The 24,857-nt window shown below is 56.6% G+C and overlaps 1 protein-coding gene across 2 annotated transcripts; it reads left to right on the forward strand.

The window, feature by feature from the left end:
* The first annotated feature begins 134 nt into the window (after positions 1 to 134).
* Positions 135 to 23,664, forward strand: SHF (Src homology 2 domain containing F). 2 transcript variants are annotated; one of them, XM_074916655.1, is made up of 7 exons: positions 135 to 831; positions 8,139 to 8,268; positions 9,332 to 9,550; positions 11,142 to 11,279; positions 14,337 to 14,508; positions 14,878 to 14,997; positions 18,469 to 23,664. In XM_074916655.1, the coding sequence occupies exons 1-7, from the start codon at positions 337 to 339 to the stop codon at positions 18,653 to 18,655; spliced, it is 1,461 nt and encodes a 486-aa protein (XP_074772756.1). In that variant the 5' UTR covers positions 135 to 336; the 3' UTR covers positions 18,656 to 23,664. The 2 variants fall into 2 exon arrangements, with proteins under 2 accessions (XP_074772756.1, XP_074772757.1); XM_074916656.1 differs by lacking the exon at positions 11,142 to 11,279 and having other exon boundaries at positions 384 to 831.
* Positions 23,665 to 24,857: the final 1,193 nt, after the last annotated feature.

The following is a 24,857-nucleotide window of genomic DNA, read 5'->3' on the forward strand; positions in this document are numbered from 1 at the left end:
AGCGCCGGGAGGGGCCGGCCCGGAGCGCCGGGGAAGGCCGGGCCGGGCGCGGCGGAAGGCGGGCCGGGCGGCGGGGCAGCGGGGCGGGTCCCGGGGGAGGCGGGCCGGGCCGGGCCGGGCGGCGGGGAAGGCCGTGCCGTGCCGAGCCGTGTCGGGAAGGGGGTGGGGGGAGCGGGTCCGGGTAAGCGGGGCGGCGGGGGGGGGAAGCCCCGCTCGGAGCAGCCGACGCGGCGGCTCCGGCAGGTGGCACTGGCCGCCTCCCCCGGCCGCCTCCCCCGCTCCCCCCCCGGCCCGGGCGCCGCCGCCGCCGCCGCCGCGCTCAGTCCGCCAGCGCCGATGCTGCTGAGCGGAGCGGCGGCCGGCTCGGAGCGCGGCGGCGGCGGCGGGGCGGCGGCCGGGCCGGGGGCCGGGGCGGGGGCCGGCGGGGCCCCGCAGTGCGTGGGCACCATGGCCCGCTGGCTCCGCGAGCACCTGGGCTTCCGCAGCGCCAAGCCCGCGCCCCCCGCGCCGCCCAAGCCCGACTACCGCGCCGGGCCGCCGCCGCAGCCGCCCCCGCCGCCCGGGGGCGCCGCCGAGCCGCTGGCCGCCGCCCAGCCCGACATCGTGGCGGCCTACCGGCTGCAGAAGGAGCGCGACTTCGAGGACCCCTACAGCGGGGCGCCGCCGGCCGCCGCCCCCGACGGGCCCCGCTACGTCTCGCCCAAGCACCGGCTCATCAAGGTGGAGGCGGTGGAGAAGGCGCCCGCCAGCCCCCCGCCGCCGCTGCTGGTACCCGCCGCCCCCAGCTCGCCCCCGGACTGCCCCGAGCCGCCCGACGAGCCGCCGCAGGAGGTGAGTGTCCCGGGACGGGCACCCCGCTGCCCGCCCCGCGGCTGGGGCTGATGCTCTGGCTTTGCCCCGCCGGCAGCGCCCGCTGCGGGGAGCGGGGCCGGGGCCCCCGGGGCAGGCGGAGCCGAGGGCTCGCGGCGTGGCGGGAGCCACGGCTGGGCTCTGCAGGGGCTCCCGCGTCGCGTCCCCCTGCGCCCCGGCAGCACCGACATGCCGGTCCCACGTCAGCAGCAGTGGCCTCTCCTCCAGCTCCCGCGGGAGGCAGGTATAACCCCAGCAGGAAGCGTCGCTCGCCGAGGCGCAAGGGCTCAGGGCCCGCCGGCACCTTCCCCCCGCGGCTCCTTGCAATTTCTTTGCAGCCAAGTGCTTGGTGCTCTACACAACTGAAGACCTTCCAGCCTGGGAAGGCCTGGCGCGGCACAGGACCGTCTCCGGTGGTCTCCAGCGCTGGGGCTGGTGGCCCTGGGCCTCCTTCCACTCCGTGCCCAGCCCCGCAGATCTCCCTCTGCCCGCTTGCCGGAGCCTGCCCGTGCCAGCGGCAGCGGCCGGGTGCCCCTGAGCTGCTTTGTCAGGGAGCCTCAGCGCCTCTTTGTCTGCTGCCTCCCAGCCGACTTCTCAGGGGTGAGAGCGGAGCCTGGCCCTGCCGGCCAGGAAGGAGGCGAGGAACGTCCCCGGCGAGAGGCAGGAGCTGGGGAGAAACTCCCCGTGGGGAGACAGGCTCCGAGCGGCACAAGGACCCTGTAGAGGAATAAACCCGCCGGGGCTGCCGCCGTCGGTGCCGGGCCTCTTGCGGAGAGGTTGATGGGGGACTGTGCAAATAAAGGCAGGAGGGGTAATTAGTGCCCGCCAGCACTGCCGCCTGCAAGACAGGGCTTGTCGAGCAAACTCGACGGGATTGCAGATCTGGCTGGTGTAGGGAATGGTGGATGTAATGATTCCATCCGTGGTCCTGGCATCGTTGGGCAGAACGACGGAACAAGCGTGGGGCAAAAGCTGCTTGGGAGTATTTTAAGCAGATAGAAAAACTTGTCGCTGCTGGATCTTGGAAAGCTGCTTGTACTGACTAATCGCCTTTGGGAGGTTTCCAGAGGGGCCCAGAAGAAACCCTCTTCTGATCTGGGATCCTGTAGGTTGGCTGCTGTGGGCAGCAGAGGAGGAGGAGGAGGGGAAAGAGGGCACTGGCAGTGGGGACTGGAGGTGCTGGTGTGGTGATGTGGCTTTCTGAGGCAGGCTGGATGTTTTTTCCTCTGGAATATGCGTGTGTGGGATCAGAGGGACCAGGGACGGGTGGTGGACATGGGAAGGACTCGGGCTGTGATGTGCAAAGGGTTGAGCAGGAGCTGCAGGAAGTGGGGACTGCCAGCAGGTACAGCCAGGGCTGTGCCGGCATCCGAGGGCTGGGGATAAGCTGGGAAGTTTAGGGAAAAGCCAAAAGCTGGGATGTGTTCAGGGAAACCCTGCTAACAGCACTAGGCCAAAGAAGACCCTTCATTTTATCCAAGATAGACGGCGATTAGATTATCTCCCGATCCCCTGAGTGCCTCTGTGGGGAGGAGGTTTCTAATTCTTCAGGGCTCCAGTACGTGATGGACGCAGGCAGAGCTCTGGAGGCTGAGTGAAGGCAGAGATAAAGCAGGAGTATTTGATAGCGCATGCAGCTGTCCATTAAATCCATTTCCCTGGAGGAGCCGGGGAGCCTCTACCACGTGGAGCATCTCTGTTGGGCTTGAGCGCCCTTTGCAGCTGCCATCTGCTGGCCTTGACGTTGGGCTGGGCGGTGGGAGGTGCTGCGAGGCCGTGGTAGTGCCCCAGGAGGGTGGAGGCGCCTGCTGGGGGAATGCTGATGCTTGTGGCCCTCACTCTTGGTGACAATGTCACGATGTCCTGGAGTGGGGGAGGCACATTAGGTCTGGGCTGGAGCTTCCGCTGAATTCTTCAAGCTGAGATGATGGTTGTAGCTCCCACGCTTAGGAAGAGGTGGCAGGTACTGTTCCTTACCCTCCGCAGGGACTGGGACTCCAGAAAGCCCGTGGGTGTGGACCTTGAGTTGTGGTGATGCTGAAGATGAAGGGACAAGTACAATTCTAGGTGCAGGTGAGGCTGCTGGAGCAGAGAGTTTTTTGCTAATGATTGACAGTGAAAAGCACTAATAAAATGTGCAGCCCTTCCGAGCGGGGAGGACGAGGAGGGACAGAAGTGGAAGAAGGTTGGTCACCACTTCCTGCTTGTGTGGTTTGGCCGAGGCCATGTGGTTTGCAGTACGGATGCTGCGTAGAGGTTGGGGGACCGATCGTGTTCCCTGGGAGCCCTGTGCCTGCTGTAGCTGCCCTGCCCGTTCTGGAGAATTGAAGACGGGGCAGGAACATCCCAGCAATGGCATCCTTCCTGCCTGGGCCATGTGGTGCTCTGCTGTCATACCATGAGTTGTCACATCTTCCTGCCTTGTGTGGGATCTGCAGCATCTTGTGGGGATGTGCTTAGAGTGAGCTCTGCAGTGGCTTCTACTTCATTAGAAGTGCTTGCTGGACATGGTGGGGACCAACACAGGTCCTTCTCCATCTGCTTGGTCTGGGCAGGCCTTTCCCTACAGCAGTGGACGATGGAGTGGCCCTATATGGCTCACCTGAGCGAGGCAAATACCCTGGAGATGTCTCCTCTGCCATGTTTGGATTAGACGTGAGGAGAAATGCCACCAGGATGCAGTGGGGAGAGATGTGGTGACGGACCTCCCTGCATGGGGACGCCTGTTCCCAGGGAGTAGCATGTTTGGGTACTAGGTTGGGGATCTGCCTGGGGACATCTTTGTCTCATGCCCGCTGGGACTGGTTGCTGGTGTTTTTGCTGGGAGAGCAGGGTCAGTGCTGCGGGGTGTGGGAACAGCCAGCCAGGAAGCTCTTGGGCGTGTGTCTTTCCTGTGAGAGCCTCCCCAAACTGAGTCATCCTGCGCGATGCCGTGCTGTCTGCCCCGTGCTCCCTCCTCCTGTGCCATGGGTGCAGCCGTGGGCTCCCTGCCTGACCCAGCTGTCCCCCATGGGCTGCAGGCCGGACCCTTCTTAGAAGGCCAGTGCTAGGTTTGGTTTTGGGTTTGGCTTCGGCATCCACTGAAAGCCAAGCTGCAGGATGTGTGAAACTGGGAAAATTTTGCACCTGGCAGAATTAAAGAACTGAGTTTGATTATAACTCAGAGCAGCTCCAGTGTTAAACCCAGAAATCTCCTGGGGGGACCCCAAACACGTTTTATCTCCAGGTCAAGAAACTTGTTTTTGAAGTGAAGGATCTCCCCAGATGTCCTCTGGGGACCTCTCTATAGAGTGAAGCATCTTGTTATGGCAAAAGGTGGTGGCGGGTAGGATGTCGTCTGTAGGCAGGATGGGGTGAAGAGCCCCAGCTCTGTCCTTGGATCTTGGCCTCTGAACTGTGAATGCTCTGGGAGAGCTGCCGTCTGTCGCCTTCTCTGGTGGGCAGCACAAAAGCTGTTTTACTGTGAGAATCCAGTGATGATCTGGTCCTTTGCCTTAATTTTCTTTCGATTTTCTTTTTTTCTTACAGTTGGCATAAATAATAGAGTGAGACCAGCCCAATACTGCAGCAGGGATCTAGGTATGCACTGCCACGGCAGATAAACACGTGAAAAACACTCACGTGCACAAAGAGGACGTGTGTCCATGTGCCAGCGGTGCCCGGCTGTTCTCTGAAACCAAGAGCTGCCCTGGGATGGTGACCCTGTGTGTCAGGCTTTTGCTTTGCAACCATATTATTTCAAATCTAGCAAAGCTTGTTGTGTGTATGAGCAGGCGATGCCTTGGTACCTAGGCATCTGAGCGGCGGGTGGTGAGCATCAGTCTCCACGACGCGGGAGGTGAGCAAAGCATGGAAATGCCTGGCCTGTGACCGAACCGGGGGAGGGGTCTGGGGCACCCCTGGGAACTGCCCCACCAGCGGCTGTGGCCCCCTCCTGTGCTGGGGGAGTGGCTGCATGCACCGTGGCTGCCGCAGGGAGCCCCGCACGGCTTGTCAAGTCCAGTGCTCAGATTAGGAAATGTCGGAGATGCAGTTTCCTGGGCAACCTTAATTTGGCCCCACGTGCAAGGGTGTTAAGATGCAATCGGTAATTGCGTGGTCCCCACCGTCTGCCCTCTAAGAGCCCTGCTCCATTCCGGGCACCGGCCGGATCCTCTGGGGCTCGGCATACTGTTCCCGCTTGCTTGGCTGTGCACCCCAAGGTCACAGTGCTCCTGGACACAGTTAGGAGTCACCTTCCCAGCTTTTCTGTGGCTCTCTACTGTAATATCTGACCATTTTAGAAATGAATGGGTTTATGTTCTCAGCACCCTATGGTGGGGAGGCTTCACTCCTACAAAGAGGGATCCTTGAGATAATGGAGGAGTAAAGCCAGTGTGGCAAAACCCCACCAAACCTAGGGAGCTTGGAGACTCAAGCCTCTGATCTGAGCCTTTTGCTCTGGGTCTGAGCTAAGCCCAGCAAACCACATCTTGCCTGCATAGACCCCATCTAATTGTTGCTGAGTGCCTCTGCACCCCCCTGCAAGCAAAATACCCAGTTTTAGCAGTCTCAGCAGAGAGGTGTTACGATGCTCCACCATCCTCTGCTTTCTAGACCTGGAGGCATCTGAGTGGGGGAGCACTTTGTGAGCTTGCTGGAGCTTGTGTGTCCCTCCCTGGGAAGCCAGACCTGAGTGCTGAGGAAACACAGAGGGGAGTTTTCGTCTAGTTGGGAAGTACGACCAGGGTATGCAGAGGAGTCTCTCAGCTGCCGAGCTGCTGTGCTGGTGCCCTGTCTTGTCTGAAGCTGCTCTGTGTTTATGGGGTGAGAGGGAGGGTTCAGGACTGGTGCCAGGAGCAAGCTGGGTCTATGTCTGTCTAGCAAAATGCGTCTAGGAGATGGGGTTCGTGGCAGGTTTGAATGTGGGCAGGCTGGGCTCAGGGCAGGAAGAATGAGAAGGCAACCTGTTTCTGAGCCCAGGAGGGTCCGCAAACTGCGTTTCACAGCCCCGCAGCACTGTTGGAGCCACGAGAGCTCTTTGCAGAGGGTGAGCATCGGGCATGGCGCTGCCCATCTGCCCGCCTCGCAGGCGCTCGCGTGTCAAGCCTGTGCGTTTGTGCGTGTCGGGACGCCTGCCTGCATGCTCCTGCCTCCCTTGGCACTAGCGCTTGTTAGAATGAGCTGTCGCCAGCGCGGGGCTGTGCTCTGCAGATGTCCTTGCGGAGGAGCGGAAGCCTCTTTGCAGCTTCTTGAGGCGTGGGTGCAGCCCCTGGCATCTCCAGCTGTTTGGAGCGGTGGGCGCTGATCTGCCCTCAGGACGGAGCAGGGAAGCGCCCCTCTTTGCCATGGAGAGGAAAAGGGTGTTTAGAGAAGAGAGGGACCTCCTGCAGTGAATTTACTGTCACTGTCGCTCATCTCCCTGCCCCGTGGGAGTCAGGTTGGGTCCTAGCAACCAAGCAGCTGCAAAAGTCACCAGTGTTGGCAAGCAAAGGGCTGCAGCCCCCTGGGCTCAGCATTGCCCCTTGGTGTTCCCAGTGCCCAGTGGGGCCTGAGTGGTACCATGTCTCCCTCGGATGATGGAGGCAAGAGCAGGTTTCCTGTCTCCCGCTGCAAAGCCAGGGACTGGCTGCTCCTGCAGCCCCATCCCAGCTTGCTGGCACCCGGCCCTGCCTGCAGAGCCAGTGGGAGGTTTTGTTCTTTCCCTCTCATCCGGCAGAGGCCGGTACCCTGAGCAGCCATCTGTCGTGCTGCTGCCTGGCTGAGGGGTGAGAGTGTCTTCTGGCTCTCATGTTTGAGCCTCTGTTGTGCTTGCTTAGGGGGCTGTGAGCCCTGTGGCTGGCGAGGTTTGCTCTAGGGATGATGCTTTGCTGCTCATTCGTGTCCCGGTATGGAGGGGCTGGGCTTGGAGAGCTGCTCCAGCTCCCCGATGCGGCGGCCACCCCAGGAGCCGGGAGCCGGGGACGCATACGGAGGAGGTGGTGAGGAGTTGGGGAGCTGCGTTCCTCCCACAGCTCAGAGTGGTGTGAAGGCTCGGCCGTGCGGAGGTGTTTACAGCTCCAGTTCCTGTTCCCTTTTCCTGCTGGGTTTTGCCACTCGAGGCTATTGTTGGACCGTTTTGCACAGGAAGAAGTGTTTTGCTTTAAGCCGATTATGGGAGCTGGAGAGGAATGCGTGAGCAGCCCTGGTCTCCAAGGCTGGCCAGGAGCAGGGACAGCATGGTGGTGAGGACAGAACCTGCTGCTGGGTGGGGTTAGGCAGCCACCACACCATGCTCGGGCCGTTTGATCTTGGAGCTCTACGTAGCTGCCATTGTAGTGGCGAAACCCATCTCGCCGGCTGGACCAGCCTGGGGTTTGCAGCCTGGTGGGCGAGCAGACCCCAGCAAAGGTGCTTGGGTGCACTTGGACCCTGCTGGAAATATTGCCTGGCCTTGTTTTGGGACCCAGGCTTTGGGGCTGGCTGTTGGATGTACAGCTCCAGGCTTGCCGGGGGCTGCAGCGTCGTGCGATGGGGTGCTCCAGGTGGGAAGCTGCTGAGGGGCCAGAGCAGGCATGTGGCTCCAGTGCTGGAGGGAATAAAGCTCTGGGACATGCCCCATATCCTGCTGCAGGATTGTCCCCTTTTTGTTAGTAAAGGCAAACCTCAGGCTTTCTGTGCCAGCTCTTGGTCCTGCTTCCTGGTGGCTCCTGATCACATGGAGAAGTATTGTCTTGTGTTATTAGGGATGCAAGTAGGGATGCTGTGGGGGCATGGGAGGGAGTGGAGAGGAAGCCATAGTTTGTTCTTGGCCCCTGTTAAGAAACATCTTCAAACGAGCCTGCAGGAGCCCTGGAAAATAATCAGTGAGTTCCCATCATGCCAGTGCCAGCTGATGCCCCTGTACTGGGGTCTGCACCCCTTCTCCACCTTGGGTCAGGAAATGTGGCTGCGTGCAGGGAGAGCATCTGCTGTGGGGTGGGGGACGGTGGAGATGGCACCGTTGGCAGCCCTGCACCGCAGTGGTGGCTTTGCCAGGGCGTCTGCGCAGGCCCTGGCAGTGCTGAGCCGATGGTAAGGGAGGAGGCTGGGCCGCCTTCTGCTCTGCTTGGCTCTGTCCCAGCTTTCGGGACAAAGGCTGGAGCATTTCCACAGCCGAGCGCTGGTGCCTGGAAAGCCGCCGGCTGCCAGCACCTGCTCAGCGGGGCTGCCGCTCTAGCTGCCGCTAGCAGAGCTTGTGATGAGGTTTTAAGGGGCTTCAGCTGGTCCCTGAGCCTGCCCAAAAAGGCAGGGAGTGCTCTAACCCTTCTCCTACCCTTCCTCTCTTCCAGCTGGCTGTCCTAGAGGACTACGCAGATCCTTTTGATGCGGCGCAGGTGGCTGGTAGCCAGGCAGGGCTGGAGAAGGTGACAGAGAACGATGGATACATGGAGCCGTATGAAGCCCAGAAGATGATGGCTGGTAAGGTGGAAAGCTCTGTGCAAAGGGCCCCTCTTTGCACCTCTGGACCCTGCTGTGTGAATTTGGTGGCCACTGTACTCTGTTCCTTGCAGTCCCATGACAGCACTGGGTCCCCCAATCAAGGTGAACTTGGGTGATCACTGTGGTGGTGCACAGCCACTTTGCAGGCAAATTTTCACAGCTCTAGCCATGTACGATGGGTCTGCCATAGCCAGAGCACTCATTGCTACCCGATCAATCAAGGCACCTTGATATTTCTTCCTGCAACGCTGCCCCCTGGGACCACAGTGCTTGCTTGCTGGGCTGAGCCAGGAGAGACCTGATGTTCGATGCGTCTGGTGTAAAACTAAGATGGATGTGGGAGCTATTTAATTTGGTTAGGACCGGGCCAGAGCGTGTCGTTGTCTGCTGCAGCAGCAGGGTCACCAGTGGACTGGAAGCAGGTGAGGTGAGAGCATGCCCTCCCGAAGGCATCTCTCTTACCGCCACAGTGCCTGCAGGGTGGTCATGACGGCTTGTGTGCTCCAGGCTCTGGCTCTGCTTTGCAGTTCCGTGGTTTTTCCTGGAGCAAGTGCTTTCTGGAAAGCTCATGTGGCTTTTTGGACCAGACCATCAAATTTCTTGGAAAAATCGGCAAGTGGCGAAGAGTCTGCTCATGTCTGTGGGAGAGACTTTTGTTTTGCTCGAGGGAAGGATGTTTTATTAAACTAGCCATGTTGGGTGTCCAGGGGAGAAACCCAACCTCTCTGCTTGCAGGGAATTAGTTTCTGGGATGCTCCGTCCCCATGGACCCCTCTTTGCAGGGCTGCGTGAGAGTGGGGGTGTTGTACTGTGGGGAGTGGAGGCATCTTGGTGCTGCAGACTGCTAAAGACCTGGGGGCCCAGCAACTCCCCTGCTTCTGGCAGGTGCTTGCTGGAGGTCTGGGGGGTCTCCTCCGTCGCTAATGCTTCCCATCCCACATCACCCTCGGGTGAAATTGAGCCCATTAGCAGGGCTTTGGCGACTGTGCCCAGGATATGTTGGGCAAAAAGCTCACAGTCTTTTTCCCTCTTCTGCTGCTAGAGATCCGCCAGAAGGGCTTACGGGAGGCTCCTGCCCGGCCGCTGCCCCTCTACGACACTCCCTATGAGCCTGTCCTTGGAGGGCTGGACATGGAGGGTGACCGCCTGGCTTGCCCCAGGCCCAGGGAGTCCCGGCTGCCTGAGGACGACGAGCGGCCACCCGAGGAGTACGACCAGCCCTGGGAGTGGAAGAAGGAGCGGATCTCCAAAGCCTTTGCAGGTGAGTGATAGGAGCAGCCGTGAAGGATGGATAGCAGCCACAGAGCAACTGATGAGTTGTGTTTTGCAAGGGGGAAGCTGGCTCCCTGGGGTTCCTTTGTCTTTTGGGGGTCAGTAGTGTTGGCCTTTGCATTTTCATGGCTTGGGGAGCACTCATGCACTTGCAGAAGCTGTTTCTCTTCAGCGGGGAGCCAGGCTGCATGGAGCAGTGGATGGAGCTGCCTTGACAGCCTATCTAGTGCCCATCTCTTGTTTCTTCCTCCCTCTGACTGATCATAGCCTCCTGTGCAAGTTAACCCCCCCAGCCTCGAATTTCAGGGGAGAGCATTGACCCTGGGCTCAAGCAGATCTCTCCTTCCTTGGGACAGGAGAAGAGCTGGATGCTCCCCCAGGAGCCTTTGGCCAGGCGATTGTCCTGACCTATTTATCTGTGCTGTGGGATCGATTGTGTTTGTGTTTTTTAATGAGGAAATCCATGCTGCGCATTAGCGCTGGCTCCTCCACTAGTGCTGGCTAATTGCCACGCTCTTATATAGGATGCATTTTAATTGCAGCATTGTGCGTCTGCGCTGCAGCTGGCGTGTGAGGTGCTCGAGCCGGCGGTTGTCAGTGCTGCGCGGGGATGCTGGTGGAGAGGGACGTGGAGATTCGGGCTTGGCAGTGGTTCACCTTTCGGGTTTGGGCTCTGTGAGCTGGAGATGCGTGTGCTGGGCTCGACGCCACGGAGTCTGCGAGTGCCTGGGGTTACACTCGTGCTGCTGGGACTCGGCCAGGCGCGGGGGCCAGCACCTGTGGCGGGCTGTGCTGCAGGTTCGGCTCAGGCTCCATCATGAAATGCAGTGCGCTGCCGGGCTGGGTTTGTGCTGAAGTGTCTGTGCTGAAGGATCTGGGCAGATCTGCCACCTTGCTCGGTGTTCCTGGGTGGAGGTGGCGTGTTCACAGGTCTGGCTCGCGTGTGGATGCACATGGGTGCTCCCCAGAGTGCTTCAAGCTCACTCCCGAGTCTTGAGGGAGTCAGGTTGCCTTGTCCTGGGCCACGTTCTGACCTGCTGTGGCTTGCAGGGCGTTTCTCCTCTCCTGTAATGTTGGAACCTCTCTGCTGACCCATTTGCCCCAGGGTGAGAACCCTGCTGACAGGCAGCTGGTACTGTCATGAAGCGACAACCTGCTGGTCCTGTCAGGGGAATGTGGGACCCGTGGGGGGGCTGGGAAGCACCCAGGGCAAGACAGATGCACAGGGAGGACAGATGGCAATGGGATGCTCAGCCAGGGTTGTGCACGTGGGACCGGGGTGATCGCAGGCTCCCCCCTACCCCAGAGAGGGTCGGCTGGGAAGGCTGATGGAGGAGCAGGGTCTCTCCATCAGGAATGTGCCCCAGGTCAGGCCTGTCTCTGCTTGGTGCTGGGGGGGGGACGAGTTGGCCAAGCTGGTGTAGGGGTCCTGGGAATTTAGTCCTCAGGTCTTTCACCCCACAACCGTTCTCCTTCTCCATGGGCCTGGTGTTGCTGATGGTTTTTTCTAAGCCCTCTCTTTCTCTCTTTTTCTTTCTCTTTCTCTCTCTTTCCCACCCCCACCCCCCCCCCCCATCCAGTTGAAATCAAGGTCATTAAAGACCTGCCATGGCCACCGCCGGTGGGACAGCTTGACAGCGGTGAAAGCCCCCCGGACGGTGAGGCTGGTGCCTCCGTCCCTCCGCACCACGGCCAGCCCAGCTACGAAGACGCCAACGGTGGGTCTTGCGTGACAGTGGGGTGTCCAGGGGGGCTGCGGCCAGTGCTCGCTGTGACCCTGCCTCGCTGCCCCGCCAGCACCGAGATGCTGCAACGCCTCAGAGCTTGCCTGGACCTGGCAGGGCTCTGCCAGCGGGCGCTGACATCCACCCTACTCCACCTTCCCCCGGCTCCTCCTGGCCCATTCAGTCGTTCTGTGCCGGACACCAGACATTTGTCCTTGCCTCTTCTGCATCTTCTCTATCTCCACAATGCCTCTTTGCAATGCAGCAGATGAGCTGCACCAGCGGATTATTCAGTGGTAGAGTTTACTACCTTCTCTTTTGTTCTCTCCTCTTTGCCTCCAAACACCCAATGTTTGTTGGCTGCTTTTAACAACAACTGCTCTGCTCTGAGCATTTAGCTGATGTTGTCTCACGACTCTTAATACCCAGGTCCCTTACAGGTGTGGTAGCAGCTAATTCAGATCCCACTGCTGAAGTTGGGGTTGTTTTTCCCTGTGCGCCTCTCTCTGTCATTTAGCACTGCTCCATTTCCTCGGCTATTTTATTACCTTGCTGCTCAGTGGCAGGAGGTCCCTCTGGATTCTTTGCTCTTGTTTTTGCTATCCTGAACAGCTAAATCTCCCAGGTACACTTCGTCATCTCAGGTTTGCCTTGTTGTGAAGCCTTTTTTGTGTGTCTGTCTGCTGAGCAGCAGAACCCCCCATGTAAATCCCCCTTGGAGTCTGCTGGCAGTCTCACTTACAAAAGCCAAATATTGCTGCTGCTCTTTTAACCCATTACTAGTATTTTAAGGACCTTGCTCTTACGCCGTAGTGGATTAGGGTTTTGACAAGAGCATTAGGTGGGGGGGTTTGTCAAAAGCCATACAGGCTTTCGGGGTTGGGCTGCTGCTCTCGTGGAAAACTGGGATGGATCTGTGAGACGTGATTTTTCTCAACAAAGCGGTGGCTGTGCCCCGGCATGCCACGTCTGCCCGTGTGTCACTAACGCTGCTGCTGGTAGACACTGTGACGTGCTGGGTGCAGATGTCTGATTTCCTTATCTGCAGTTAACCCGGATCCCTGCAGAGCTTCGTAAAGAAAAAAAAATATGGCATTTGCTTCCTCCCAGGTGGGTTTGAGCACGAGGTTGCACAACAGCTGATTTTGCTGCTGATTGTAGGGGCACTCCAGAGTGATGCAGCTGCTCTGCCGGAGCCACGTTGGGGTACTGTCCCAGACCCATAGGGATGCTTCAGGCTGAGCTCAGTCTCGAAAAAGAAAGGTCTTGGCATGGGGGGACTTCCTGATCCTCTTCCTACAATGAATACAGGTGTCAAGAAAAATTAATTTCTTTGCTATGCAGCCTCTACTCTTCCCCCATCATTTATATTATCCCTGCAGTCGCTCTGACATGCATCCTACTCCTGATGAACACATCAGTTTGTCATTTTTCCTGGTTTTAGCAACACAGAGACTCTTTTTTTCCTGACTTGCATTGTTGTGCTAAGTTTATCTTTCCAGAGTTTTGTCTCATTTTCTGCTTCTCCTGTCTGGGGGTGACTTGAACTTCTTGAAGGATGTCTTCTTACTCCGAGGGGCTTGTTTTTAATATCCTGTTTAATCATGCACATGACTCTGCCTCTTTCTGACAGGTGCAATGCATTTCTTCTGAGCCTCTAACACGATGACTTTGTGCCGCCAGCAAACACTTCATTGTTTTGATTGTCTGGCTTTTTAACAATTGCCCAGATTTTTTAAGGTGACGAGTTGAAATTGAAGCCTAGATGTTATGTACAGGGGTGAGCCTCGCCGGTGAAAAGCGAAACCGCTGCAGAGACATGGCTTGTCAGGCCTTAATGCTGAGCACCTCCTCCACAAGCTCCTTCTCAGGGGCTTTTAAGCCATGCTAAGCTGCAGAGGATTTTGGATGGGTTTCCTTTCAGCTGCCTTCCTCTCTTCTCAGTGCTGGCAGGGGCTGGAGACCTGGTTGCCTGTGTAGGGCTCAGACAAAGTGTCCCTCAAATAGCTGCCTTAGAGGATGCCCTGCTAGAGAGAAAAACATCCCTCTCTGGGTAGTTTTTGCTTCTGTGCTGCAGCAGCATGGCCTCAGCATCGGCCTGCTTTTGCTTCCCCCTCCAGCACCCGAGAAGCATGGGGAGGGGGGAAGCTGCCCAGCTGGGGGCATCCCACTTGTCCTGGGAGCTGTGGTGCCTGTGCTCGGCTACCTCTGGGGTGACTGTGCCTCCACGGCACCAGCCACCAGCAGCCTCACGTCAAGGCAGCTCTGCCTGATCGATAACTAATTTGTGTGAGGGGGCTTGCATTGCAGGGGAGCAATAATGAACTCTCTGGAGGCGGGAGAAACAATATCGTTAATGCTGAAATCATCCTGCACGGAAATAACAGTCGGCGGGAGGCTGGGTCCCCAGGGCACGTCTGGGTTAATGCCCTGCCGCTCGCGGGGCAGCATGCACCGGGCTGCTGTGCTCTGTCATCGCATGGGGGCCTGTGGCTGGGCTGGTGCCGGGCAGATGGTTGCATTGGGGAGGCACCTCACTGTCAAAATGTCCCCTTCCCACCTCAGAAAATTATTTTTTTCACCCCAGGAGGTTTACTTGTGCTAGCAGAAATGCGTCCATCCTTTCCAAACTGTCTGCTCCCTTTAGCTCTACCCCTTCCTCTTCTTTTTTTTTCATTTAATTTTTCTTTCAAGATTGGAGAGTCTCTCCTTACTGTTTCTAACTTAAGAATCTCTGGTTGCATTAGCAAAACCTCTCTGAGCCTTTGAAACTGCCCTGGAAAGTATTTCCAGGAGCTCAGGTGCTGTAGGGACCTCAGTCCTGGTGTGGTAGGGACCCGGCCTCATCTATCGTGGGACACTGCAGTGAGCAGCAGCCCAAGAGCTGCCCTGCCTGTATTTAGAGCAGGGGAATGGGGCAGTGCGAGGGGACCCAGCACGATGTGACGTGGCTCTGGATTTTTCTGTGGGCTCCCTGCGCAGAGGTAGAGCTGGGAGCCCAGCCTGTCTGGCTGTCCCCGCCACTGGCTGTGACATGTGTCTGTCCTGCAGGTCCACCAGAGGGGTTGGGGTATGGCCACACCTCACCCTGCAGGGAGGAGAAGGCCAGGGCTGCCCTCAGGCATGGCTCCAGCAGCCTCAAGAGCACGAAGATGCTGATTGCTGAACCTGGCCCCTTCGTCGGGGAGAGGATTGACCCTGCCCTGCCCCTGGAGAGCCAGTGGTGAGTCCTGCCTGCCCTGAGCAGCTGCCCAACCCCTCTGCCTGCTCCAGGATCCCTGTGGCCACACCACAGGGAGCCCTGGTGCAGACCTGCTTCTTTATTTCTTCTCTGGCCCCATATTTCTGCCTGCTTGTTCCTGGCACCCATCTCACAGTCACAGTGTCCCCATGTGCCCTCTGCACTGCCCTGAGCTGCCCAGTGGCAGCCCTGCCCCTTGCCCCCAACCCTCGTGGTGCCACCCGCATCTCTCTCCCTGAATATGGATGCTGTTCCCGTGGAGGTGCTGTGGGGGGCTGGCCCCGGGGCAGAGTCCTTCCCGGGGTGTCTGGCGACTGCCTGGCACAGCCGGTCCCTCTCCTGCCTCTCCAGCTGGTACCATGGGGCCATCAGCCGGACAGACGCAGAGACGCTGCTGAGGCTGTGCAAGGAGGCCAGCTACTTGGTGCGCAACAGCGAGACCAGCAAGAATGACTTCTCCCTCTCCTTGAAGTGAGTGAGCGGGACAGGGGCGGGGGGGGGGCGGTGGCGGTGCTGTGGGTGACCCCTCGTGGGTGGGTGCCCCATGTGAACATGTGCCCATGCCGATGGGGTAGCTGAGACAACCATGGGGTGGTCAGAAATGGCTGGAATACGAAGTCTGCTCTTCTTTACTGTGTGATGCAGGCTTCAGGTTTGGTGTCTGGCAAAAGTATCTCTCAGGGACGCTTGTGGATCTGGAGGCACCCTGCTCTTCCCTTGGCAGCGCTAGTAATCCCTCATACAGATAAAATGATGTGCCTCACTGCTCACTTGTATGGGTCTGCTTACAGCTTCCAGCTTGGGCTTCTTGTTACCCCATTTTTTGTAGCTTAGTTTCGTGGGAATAAAAAGTTTGTGCAACCCTGTTGTTGATGGAAACACAGGTACCCATCGCTGCCTCCCTAGCTCATGTAATCATTGAAGCCATTGCTCAACCCCACTGTAGAGGGCATTGTGCTGCTTTGGTTTCCCAGCAGGGAAGCCTCACCCCCACAACATGGCTTGGTTTCTGCTTGGTTTTTTGCGGGGGGATCTTTACACCCTCCCCAAGTTTTCCAGATTCCCTGAGTGCCAGAACTGCATGAAGCATCGCTGCACGTGCAGGAGCTGCCCATAGCTCCTCATCCAGCTCTTTTAAAGAGCTCTAATCAAAGCTGTTACTGTCCTGAAGATGATGATGGGTTAGCAAATACCTTCTTGCCCTTCTGCTGGATGACTATATTAGGTCTGTTCCTAGCGGATGTGAAAAAAGTATTTATTGAGCACTTCAGTTTTCTCTGCCCAGCAACAGGCCATGTATCCCTATGCTTTCCTCAATATACTTTAAGTTTTCCCAGTGGTCTCTGTACCTGCGTTGCTCCCTGGTGGTTTCAGTCTCCCCTTTTTATTTTTCACAATTGTGAATTAGATTACCTCTCTGTATTTTTTTTTCACGTTTTTGCTGCCTTCAGCACCAAACCAGGGCAGAAGTTTAGCTGAAAATATTCTTTCTTCCTTGTGTACTTGTAGCTTTCAGATCAGACAATAAGCCTTTCTGGAAAAGCTCCCTCTTTTCCTTTTTTTTTTTTTTTTTTTTGTTAGAATTTTGACTGACATTTTTTCTCAATATTTTTTTCCTTGCCCTGGCTTGCAAGCAGTTTTGAAGTGACAGCTTCTGCTGGTTAGTAAGTCATATTCAAGGCTGCAAGAGGTCCTCTCAGCCATCGCTTCGTGGGTGGCATTAGCCAGCGTGTGTTAGAGAGCCTGGGAGGTGGCTTTGGGGTAGCTGATGGGGCTTCCTCCCTCGCCAGCATGAGTGCCCCTTTCCATCACCTCCCTAGAAGCCAGTCACCCATTTCTTCAAGGTGTTTTCCTTAGTTCTTACTGCCAGTCCTTAGCCTCATGGCAAAAATGGCCAAATCCTCTTCTCAAATGGCATATGTGGCTAGGACATGGCCTTGCAGCAGCGTGCCACTTCCCCAGAGGAGACTGTGGCCCATCCAGGAGCTGCTCAGGCATTGCCTGTGCACCAGCTCTGCTTGCATAGAGCCCGCAGCCTTGGGAGCATGATTTTAACTCCGTTGCCTTTCTCTATAGAGCCTTTTCAAAGAAAGTCCCCTGGGATGCTTTTCATATAGCTGTAAGCTGGCTGGCTGTGTCACTTTTTTTTTTTCCCAACTTTTTTTTTTTTTTTTTTCTTGAGAAAGGAGGCGCAGCTGAGGACATGGTCTGAAAGAGAGCTCTGGTGCTGACCTAATGCCCTTTTGTGCTGCTTTAAAGGAAACTATGCACAAGAGAGAGAAGCAGGAGCGGCTGTACCAGTAGCGTGTCAGGTAGCCGGCAGGATTTAACCCTGCCGTGACAGTCCTGGCTGGTCTAGGCTTGGCAGCCCCATGCTGCCTGTCATGGACAGGGTTGTAGTGTTAATGCCTCAACTGCTCGGAGAATGAGTCCTTCCTGGCTCACACCTCCATGAGAGTGACTGAGGCCACGCTGCAAAGGTTTGGGTCCCTCCTCTCATCTGTAAGGTGTCGGCAGGAGCAGCACCTGCCCCTTCTCCCACCCCTGCTGCTGGCTGCAAGGCTGTTGGGTTTGCAGTGCACTCCCTTAGGCATCATCCCGGGGATCTCATCTCAGTCACATCCCTGAGCTTGTGACAAAGACCCGTGGAGCGATTTGAACAAAGCACAACCAGCCCCACCTCTCTGTGGACCTGTGTGGCAGCAGTCCGGCTCTGGACTGGCACTGATCCTGCCCCGGGTTCCTGCACATCTCTCCCCTGCCAGCACCAGCCAAGGGCTGGGTCCACCCGCAGACAGGGTGCAGTGCCGAGGGCAGCACCCGTGGGCAGCTCTGCGTGTTAGCGGTGCGACCGTGTGTGTTTGCGCGCGCGTGCAGGATAAACCCACGCACCTTCACAGGGGCCGTGCATGGTGCAGCCCCTGCAGCTCTTCCCTGCGCCCCGCCGCCAGGACGCAGGATGCGGCCAGCTATCACTTTGCCATGGCCCTTGGTGGGGGGCTGCAGCTCTCCCCGCTGCCTTCCCCGGCGCGGCTGGCTCCTTGCCTCTCGGCGCTAAATGGATTGCAAACCCATTCTGTTAATGCGGCCGGGCTGTCCATTATGGGCACTGTCTCCAGCCGGGGGGATGGGACTGGCCTGCGCAGCACTGAAAGTGGTTCAGCATTGCTGATGAGGTCCTGTCTGCTTTTAAGTCATCAATATTTTGCCCTAATGTGCATTCCAGACGCTGCAGACAGACTATGGCTGTCCTCAGAGACGCAAATTAATAGCAACAGGGCCATTAGCCCGTCACTTGGAATCAGTGCTCATGGCAGGATCTGCCTTCGCAGCCTGGCGTGGCTCAGTGCCTGTGCTGTGCCGGGAAACGGCCTCGCTACGCAGAGCAGGTTTTATGGACCCCGCAGTGTTGGCAGGGGGAGGGTGGGCGGGGGCAATGCACTGTGGGATGAAGGAGAAAATCCTGCTTTGCCACAGTGACACTGGAGATACATGAGCTGAAATTCTCCCATGTGAGCCAGGGTCGTTGCAAAAGGGCTTTGCCACATGCAAGAGGTGAAAGCTGCTGTCCCTACATCACCTTGTAGCAAGAGCCACGGCTGCTCCTGCCCAGGCTCTGCCCTCTCTGCCCTGCCTGCACGCACTTACCTCAGCCTCGCACCGTCCTTGTCCCCGGATGGACACCTCACATGTCACCACATGGCTGTGCTCCCCGCGGGGGACACAGTGCAGCATGGCTGGCCATGTCCCTCCCCTGTGCCATGGGCTTCATCTGGAGTTGGCCAGGAGCGGGATGGTGTGGGCAGGGCCATGGCTGGGCACAGGAGTCAGCAGCGCCTCCCCCAGCTGCAGGGGCAGGCTGCATGTCTTGGAGAGGTCAGGATCTGATGGAAGGCTCAGGCCAGCTGCACCTCCTAACTCTGCCTCAATCTCTCCTTGCAGGAGCAGCCAGGGCTTCATGCACATGAAACTGTCCCGGACCCAAGAGAACAAGTATGTGCTGGGTCAGCACAGCCCGCCCTTCGACAGCGTGCCGGAGATCATTCATCACTATGCCAGCCGCAAGCTGCCCATCAAGGGGGCTGAGCACATGTCCTTGCTTTACCCGGTGGCTATCCGTACCCTATAGTACTCACCCTCCATGAGCCAGGCTCGAGGCCGGGTGCACCCGAAACTGGCCCGTCCACAGGGCCGAGCGCTGCCGTGCCGAGGACGGGCTCCGGACCGGCAGCCCACAAGCAGCTCGCTGGGCATGGCTGGTGCTGCTGGGGATTGCTGCAGCTGCACCCCTCGTCCCGCTCTCTCGGGGGCTCCTGGGTGCTGGTTTGACCACTGGGATGGCACCGGCAGGACCCCCTGTGTGAGGAGCTGAGCGGGGCTTGCCAGCTGTCCCCTGCCCTTGCCTGCCTCTGAGCAGAGCTCGGGTCGCACGGGCTGGAACTGGGGCCTGGGAGAGGCTGGGGAGGGGGGCAATGTGCGGGGAAAAGGGGGAGAAATCATCCAGTAGCAGGCCTGAGGTGCCTCCCATCAGGGGCCTGGTTCTGCCCACGGGAGACAAAAAGGCTGTGCCCAAGGTGAGGCGGCTGGCAGGGCGCGAGCAGGGGCCTGCCCGGGGCTAGCGAGGCACAGGGGTCAGGCAGGCCGGTGGTGGCCCCCACCCACCCACACGGGTGCTTGGTACTTGCCACCATCCTTTGCCAAATGTAAATAGTGACCGGTCTCGGCTGCGTGTGCAGCACCACTGCCCAATAAAGCAGTGCATGGTCTCCTGCTGCTCCATGGGGACCGCGTGCCCGCATCCCGCCACCTTGAGTGGGACATTGGTGCGACAAAATGGCGGGGAGGGGGATTTTATTACACAAAAGCTCTAAGCGAATTGATTTTTATTTTGCTCTTGCATACACTGAGAGCCCTGTGCCTGAATGGTCCAGCCAGCTCACTCGACTGAGACACAGGGGACAAGGGACACTGGTGGTCACATCCTTGCTATGTCTTCGGGACCCTTCGTGGGCAGCGATGAGCTGATTTGGACAAGCCTGTTATTCCCTATAGAAGGGGATGCTCTTTGGGATATTTTGCCTCCTTGTTTTCCTTCATCCTCTGTAAGTCTTAGGCAAAGTCCCAGAATTTCACAGACCTGTTCTCCTCCTCTGGGTATTTACTGGCTCCAGTCTTGTCCATCTTTTGGACACCTTGTCTTTGGGCGGCTTGCTGCTTCTCTTCTTTTGGCTGAAGCTACAGCTGATGCTCTGTAGCATTTAATGCATACCTTGCCTTTTAACCGTGTTCCTGGTGTTGCTGCTGTATCCACACCTGTACATTTCCTCCATCCATACTTCAGGCAAAGCCCAGTCTTGCAGTTACTCTCCTGCAGTGCGTTCCCTTTCCCCTCCGCTTCCTGTGTGCTCTCGCTGTGCTCAGCTGAGGTGGCAGCAAATTCGCTGCTGGACCAGCAAAACCTTTTGCATCAGTGGAGTAAAGCACTTAGGGCATTGGTGGGATGTGTTAGCAGTGTCTTGATGAAGGCTTTGTGAAAAAGCATCATCCTCCCCACCACCTGCTCCCAGGAAGGAGCAGGTCCTGCTGGTTTGCGGGGGGAGGCACGTGATTGATGAGACCGTGGGGACTTTGCAGGGGTGAATGCTGCAGCCACAGCAGAAACCCAGCTCTACCATCCAGGGCTCTGGCGTTTTCCAGAAGATCTGTAGCTGTCCTGGCTGCTCATCGTGGCTTTGAGCTGCTGTGGGGACCATTGGGCACAGCCGGTGTGGTCCCTGAGTGCATGCCGCAGTTGGGAGCCTGCAGAAACTGGTGGTTTGTTCCAGGATGCCTCAACCTCTGCCGCTCCTTAAAAGGCAGCAGTTTATGCTGGTCGGGTGCGCGGTGTCTTCTTACAGGCCTGCTTGGCTGCTGGCAGCTCCCTGGCTGCCTCTCTCTCTCCATCCCAGGGAGGCATCTTGTCCGTGGATGGAGATGGCTCCAGCTGAAGGTTTTTTCTCCCCGCAGTGCCATACCGGAGCCTGCAGAGAGGGCTGGAGAGGCAGAAATCTGCAGAGATGCTCTTGGATGCCCTTGCTGCATTTAAAAGGTTTCAAGGCCCCTTAGCGGCCCTGCTGTGCCCTGATGGCACCAGCACAGAGCTCATCCCTGGGGTTACTCTGCCGTCTCCGTGGCCATGGCTGGGAAAGCAGAGGCTGCTTGGGTGGTGCAGCTGAGGAATGAAGGCACAGAGAGGCTCCCCACATATTGTGTTTTTCTTGAGAAACTGGTAGGGAGCAAACTGCCTGGCAGCCTGTGTACTGTATCAGTAAGCTCATAGCCTTATGGCGAAAATCCTGCCCAAGCAGCCTGGCTGCATCTCGGGGACATCCTGGCCGAGCACTAAGATATGTGAGACCTGTGTGCATTGCACCAGCTCCCCAGAAACAGTCGTGGACCAGCAGAACTGCTCTGGAGCTGGGCTTTGTGTCCCAGTGCTTCAGCTAAGCAGCTTTCAATCCTCCCTGTGGCAATTACATCCCTCCTCAGACCTCTCTTCTTCAGGCTGAAGATGCCCAACTCCTCAAGCATCTCCTTTTACAACATGTTCTCCAGCCCTGGCCATCCTAGTGACCCTCTGCAGGACTCTCTCCTTGTACTTGGGGTTCAGAATTGGACACAGTATCCCAGTGTGGCCTCACCAGTGCCAAATAAAGGGAAATAACAACTTCCTTTCACCTGGCTGTGCTCATATGGTAACTTGAGTTGGAAGGGACCTCAGGAGGTATGTAGTCCACCCTCCTGCTCCAAGCAGTCTTAGCATTGACTAGAGTCAGGAATGGCTTATTTTGGAGCGAAGCAGAACTGCCCTAAGCCTAGCTAGATTTTTTCTCCCCCTCTTCGTAGCACTACCAGGAGGGACTGGACACCAGGGATAAAGCATAGCATTACCAGGAGAGGCTGGACATCAGGGATAGAAGACTGCAAATTCACTGCAACCTGAGGGCATGCAACCTCCAGCTCCATGTGGGCCCTCGTGATAGAGGAGTTCCAACAAGAAAGATGTAGTGGCAGGGTGCAGAATGCAGAACCATAGCAAAGAGCCAGCCCACAGCTTGGCATTGGGTCAGGGGATGGACCTGATCTCAAATGGGGCAGATCCAAGCAAGTTCTGGGTCCTGTTTGGACCCAGGGGGTCTTTATTTTGGGATTCCCACAAAAAGCATATGACTCGGTCTGGTTGGTGCATTTCATCCTCTGTTTGTGATGGGAGCTGATCAGGAGCTCCCCAGAAAATTTGAATTGAATCTCTCTTAAAAGGGTATTTTAGTGCTACCTTTGCATTCCCATGACTGAAGTGAGTGTTGTTTGGGATTGAGGCGGGTGGGTGCAGCCATGTGACAAGGCTAGAGAGTTGATGGGGGATCCCCATTCATGAGGATGCTAATCCCCAGGATGGACAAGGGCCTGAGCAACCTGATGTGGCTTTGAGGTTAACCCTGATGGGAGCATGAAGGTTGACAAGAGACCTTTGTAGAAATTCCCAATCCACTTGTCCCGGCAATCCCCCGTGTCCTCCCAGCTGCCTCCGTTGTCTGTCCCTCCTCCCTGCAAGTGAAACAGCTCTGTCATTCATTGCCTGATCTCTAGTCCCTTGCTAAGCCCTCCATAATTGCTGAGCTGTTTTAGCATTCTGCGGGCCCTGATAATGAAGGAAGTTTGTTTCATAATTGGATTAGCACTGCTGGGAACATGCTCTTGCATGGTGGTCAGGGCTGAGCTGGTGCGGCCCCCGAGTCCCATGCCACTCTGCCTGATTGTGGGCCAGCTTGGGGCTGTGCTTATTCCCGCACAGGACTTCACTGGCCAAAAGATGTAGTCTTGCAGGAGGAAGGCAACCAAGAGGGGTGAAAGGCTGATGCAGGGCAGAATTTGAGCTTGCCCTCCTTGGAAGCTGGGGTGTGTTTGCTGAAACTGTCACAGTCCCTAAGTCTCTCACCTGCTGGAAATTAAGCACTTTGGTTAGCATCAAGCTCCACATCAGCCTTATCACCTGCCCCAGCACAAGCCGTCAAGGCTCCTGAACACCTCAGAGGCTGGAGAGCATCACCAGTGACTCTGATCCTGTGGGACTGGGTAAAACCCTCAGATGTGTTGTGGGGTGTGGTCCATCATCCATGGGATTCCTGCCCTTCTGGCCTGGAGGAGTTCCCTTAAACCCAAGCCTAGTGATTAGTTTAAAACCCCAGACCTAGCAGTGATGCATAAGTTCCTTGAATATCACAGAAAACACAGTGCCCTGTGTTCTGTCTCAAACCACAGCAATCTGCAGAAGGATCAAATAACCCAATAGCTCAGCTGCCAAAGTTTATAGCAAAGGAGAAAAATTTGTTCCCAGTCCCTGCAGGCTACCAGCAAAACGTGCCATGTAGCACATACATAGCACACACGTACATGTGGCACACACATGGCCCAGCTGAATGCCTCCTTTCAGATCTCATAAAGACCAATGTATCTGACACAAGGGGCAAGTTCAGCTCCTCACTCAGAGACCACCCTTTGGTATGCTTCCCCAGCATCCTCAAACCAGTTACTTGCTCCTGGTACTCTGTTGGAAGATTGTCCCAAAACATCTATGCTTGGATGCTTCCACCTAATTTTCAGTCTACTTGTGAGCAATTCTCTCCTTTTCCTTGCGAAATTTTGGAGGCATGTCTCCAAAACAGCATGCTTGGGCAGATCTTCCAGGGGAGATCTTCCCAGTGCCTTGCTAGTGATGTGGCTGTGTCGCTTCTGAAAGCACATCCTAGGCATGACAGCTGCACACTCCCAGCCCTGCACTGCTTGCTATTAACAGTAGCAGGGTAATTCCAAGACTGGGGTGGAGGAACAGTGCTAGAAGCAGCTCCTTGCTCAGAGACATCCCTTTTGATACAACTCACCATTTACTTGATTAGCTGGTCCCTCCTCTGCTATGTCCATACCCATGACTTCCAGCATTGGAAACTGGGTCATACTGGGCACAAATCAAACTTTTTCCTTATATCTAGGCAGGCTAAATGCACTGCATCGCCTTGTCTAAGGTAATTATCAAAGAAAAATCATTACGTCACATTCAGACAATGTATCCGTGATAAATTCAGTTTCCATTTGCCTTCATATCTTGAAGTTTGGTTTCCTTAAAAAAAAATCCTCAGAAAGGTGTGAAAGTCTAGATATGTTTTAATCCCTCTTTTCCTTTTTGTGGATGTTGGAGGCACATTTGCTGCATTTGTTTGCTATTTGAGCCATATTCAGGTTATCCTAAATCTGATCCTTCCTTCACAGTGAAGTGACCTTGCTTCTTTCCTCCCTGATCTCAGGCAGCACCTCCTGCCTGACCCTCATCTCCTGCATTCGGAGTGTGTCCTCATCTGGTGGTCATGCCTCAGGCATTCTCTGTCCTTCGCATCTTGCTCAGCTTGATGACCTGTGCAGCTAGAAGTCTTTTAATTTCCAGGATAAATATATGCATGCTGAATTTTTCTTACTAAGTGGCAGCACATAGCAAGTCCCGATCTGTGCCTGCGTGGGACAGACAGGCTCTCTGCACATGTGTGTCCTGTCTCCCTGTTCCTGTGTGGGGTGGCCTTGCTGCGCATGTGCAGCGTGCTGGGATTCACTGTCCATATGCAGCATTACAGCCTCTCTGCGCATGCACAGCGCGCCCTGATTTACTGCATGCACTAGGAGTTACCTCTGCAAATTCACAGCACGTTGGGTTTAAGTGTGCTCTCTCTGACTGTGCAGTGTCCTGATTTACAGGGAGGGCTTTTGCATCTCTTTGTCTGTGTACAGCACCTTGAATCACTGCCCCTCTCCCAGTCTGCCTGGTTTGCCCCTTGTGCATGTGGCAGTCCTGGATTTATTGGATGTGCAGTGGGTGGGCACTGTATGCAGCGTGGGGCAGCCTCCGTGTGCTCCTAATTTATTACATGTGCATTTGCTGCTTTCCTACAGGGGTGTCTTTTGGGCCCCTGGTCAGGCACACTGCAGCAGTGCTTTTTGCTTGTGTGCAAGGCACTAGCATCATGTCCTGACATCTGAACTCTAGCTGCTGATTCTGCATCCCACATTGCAGCCCCAGTAACTGAGGTCTTCTCAGGGGATGCTTCTGGGATCCCAATGACTTCCTCTACTGACCTGTTGGTTTGGGAGAGCAAAAGGGAAAAACTGGCATGTCAGAGACCCCCAGAAATGCTTCAGAGGGCAGAAGGGACCACACAGTTCACTCAAAATTGCAGAATGTGCCCACCCAGGCCTACACTGAGAAAGGTGAGGAAGGTGTGACCCCCAGCCATGGTCTGTGGCGG

Source organism: Athene noctua, chromosome 13, assembly GCF_965140245.1.
Source record: "Athene noctua chromosome 13, bAthNoc1.hap1.1, whole genome shotgun sequence".
Taxonomy (NCBI): Eukaryota; Metazoa; Chordata; class Aves; order Strigiformes; family Strigidae; genus Athene; species Athene noctua.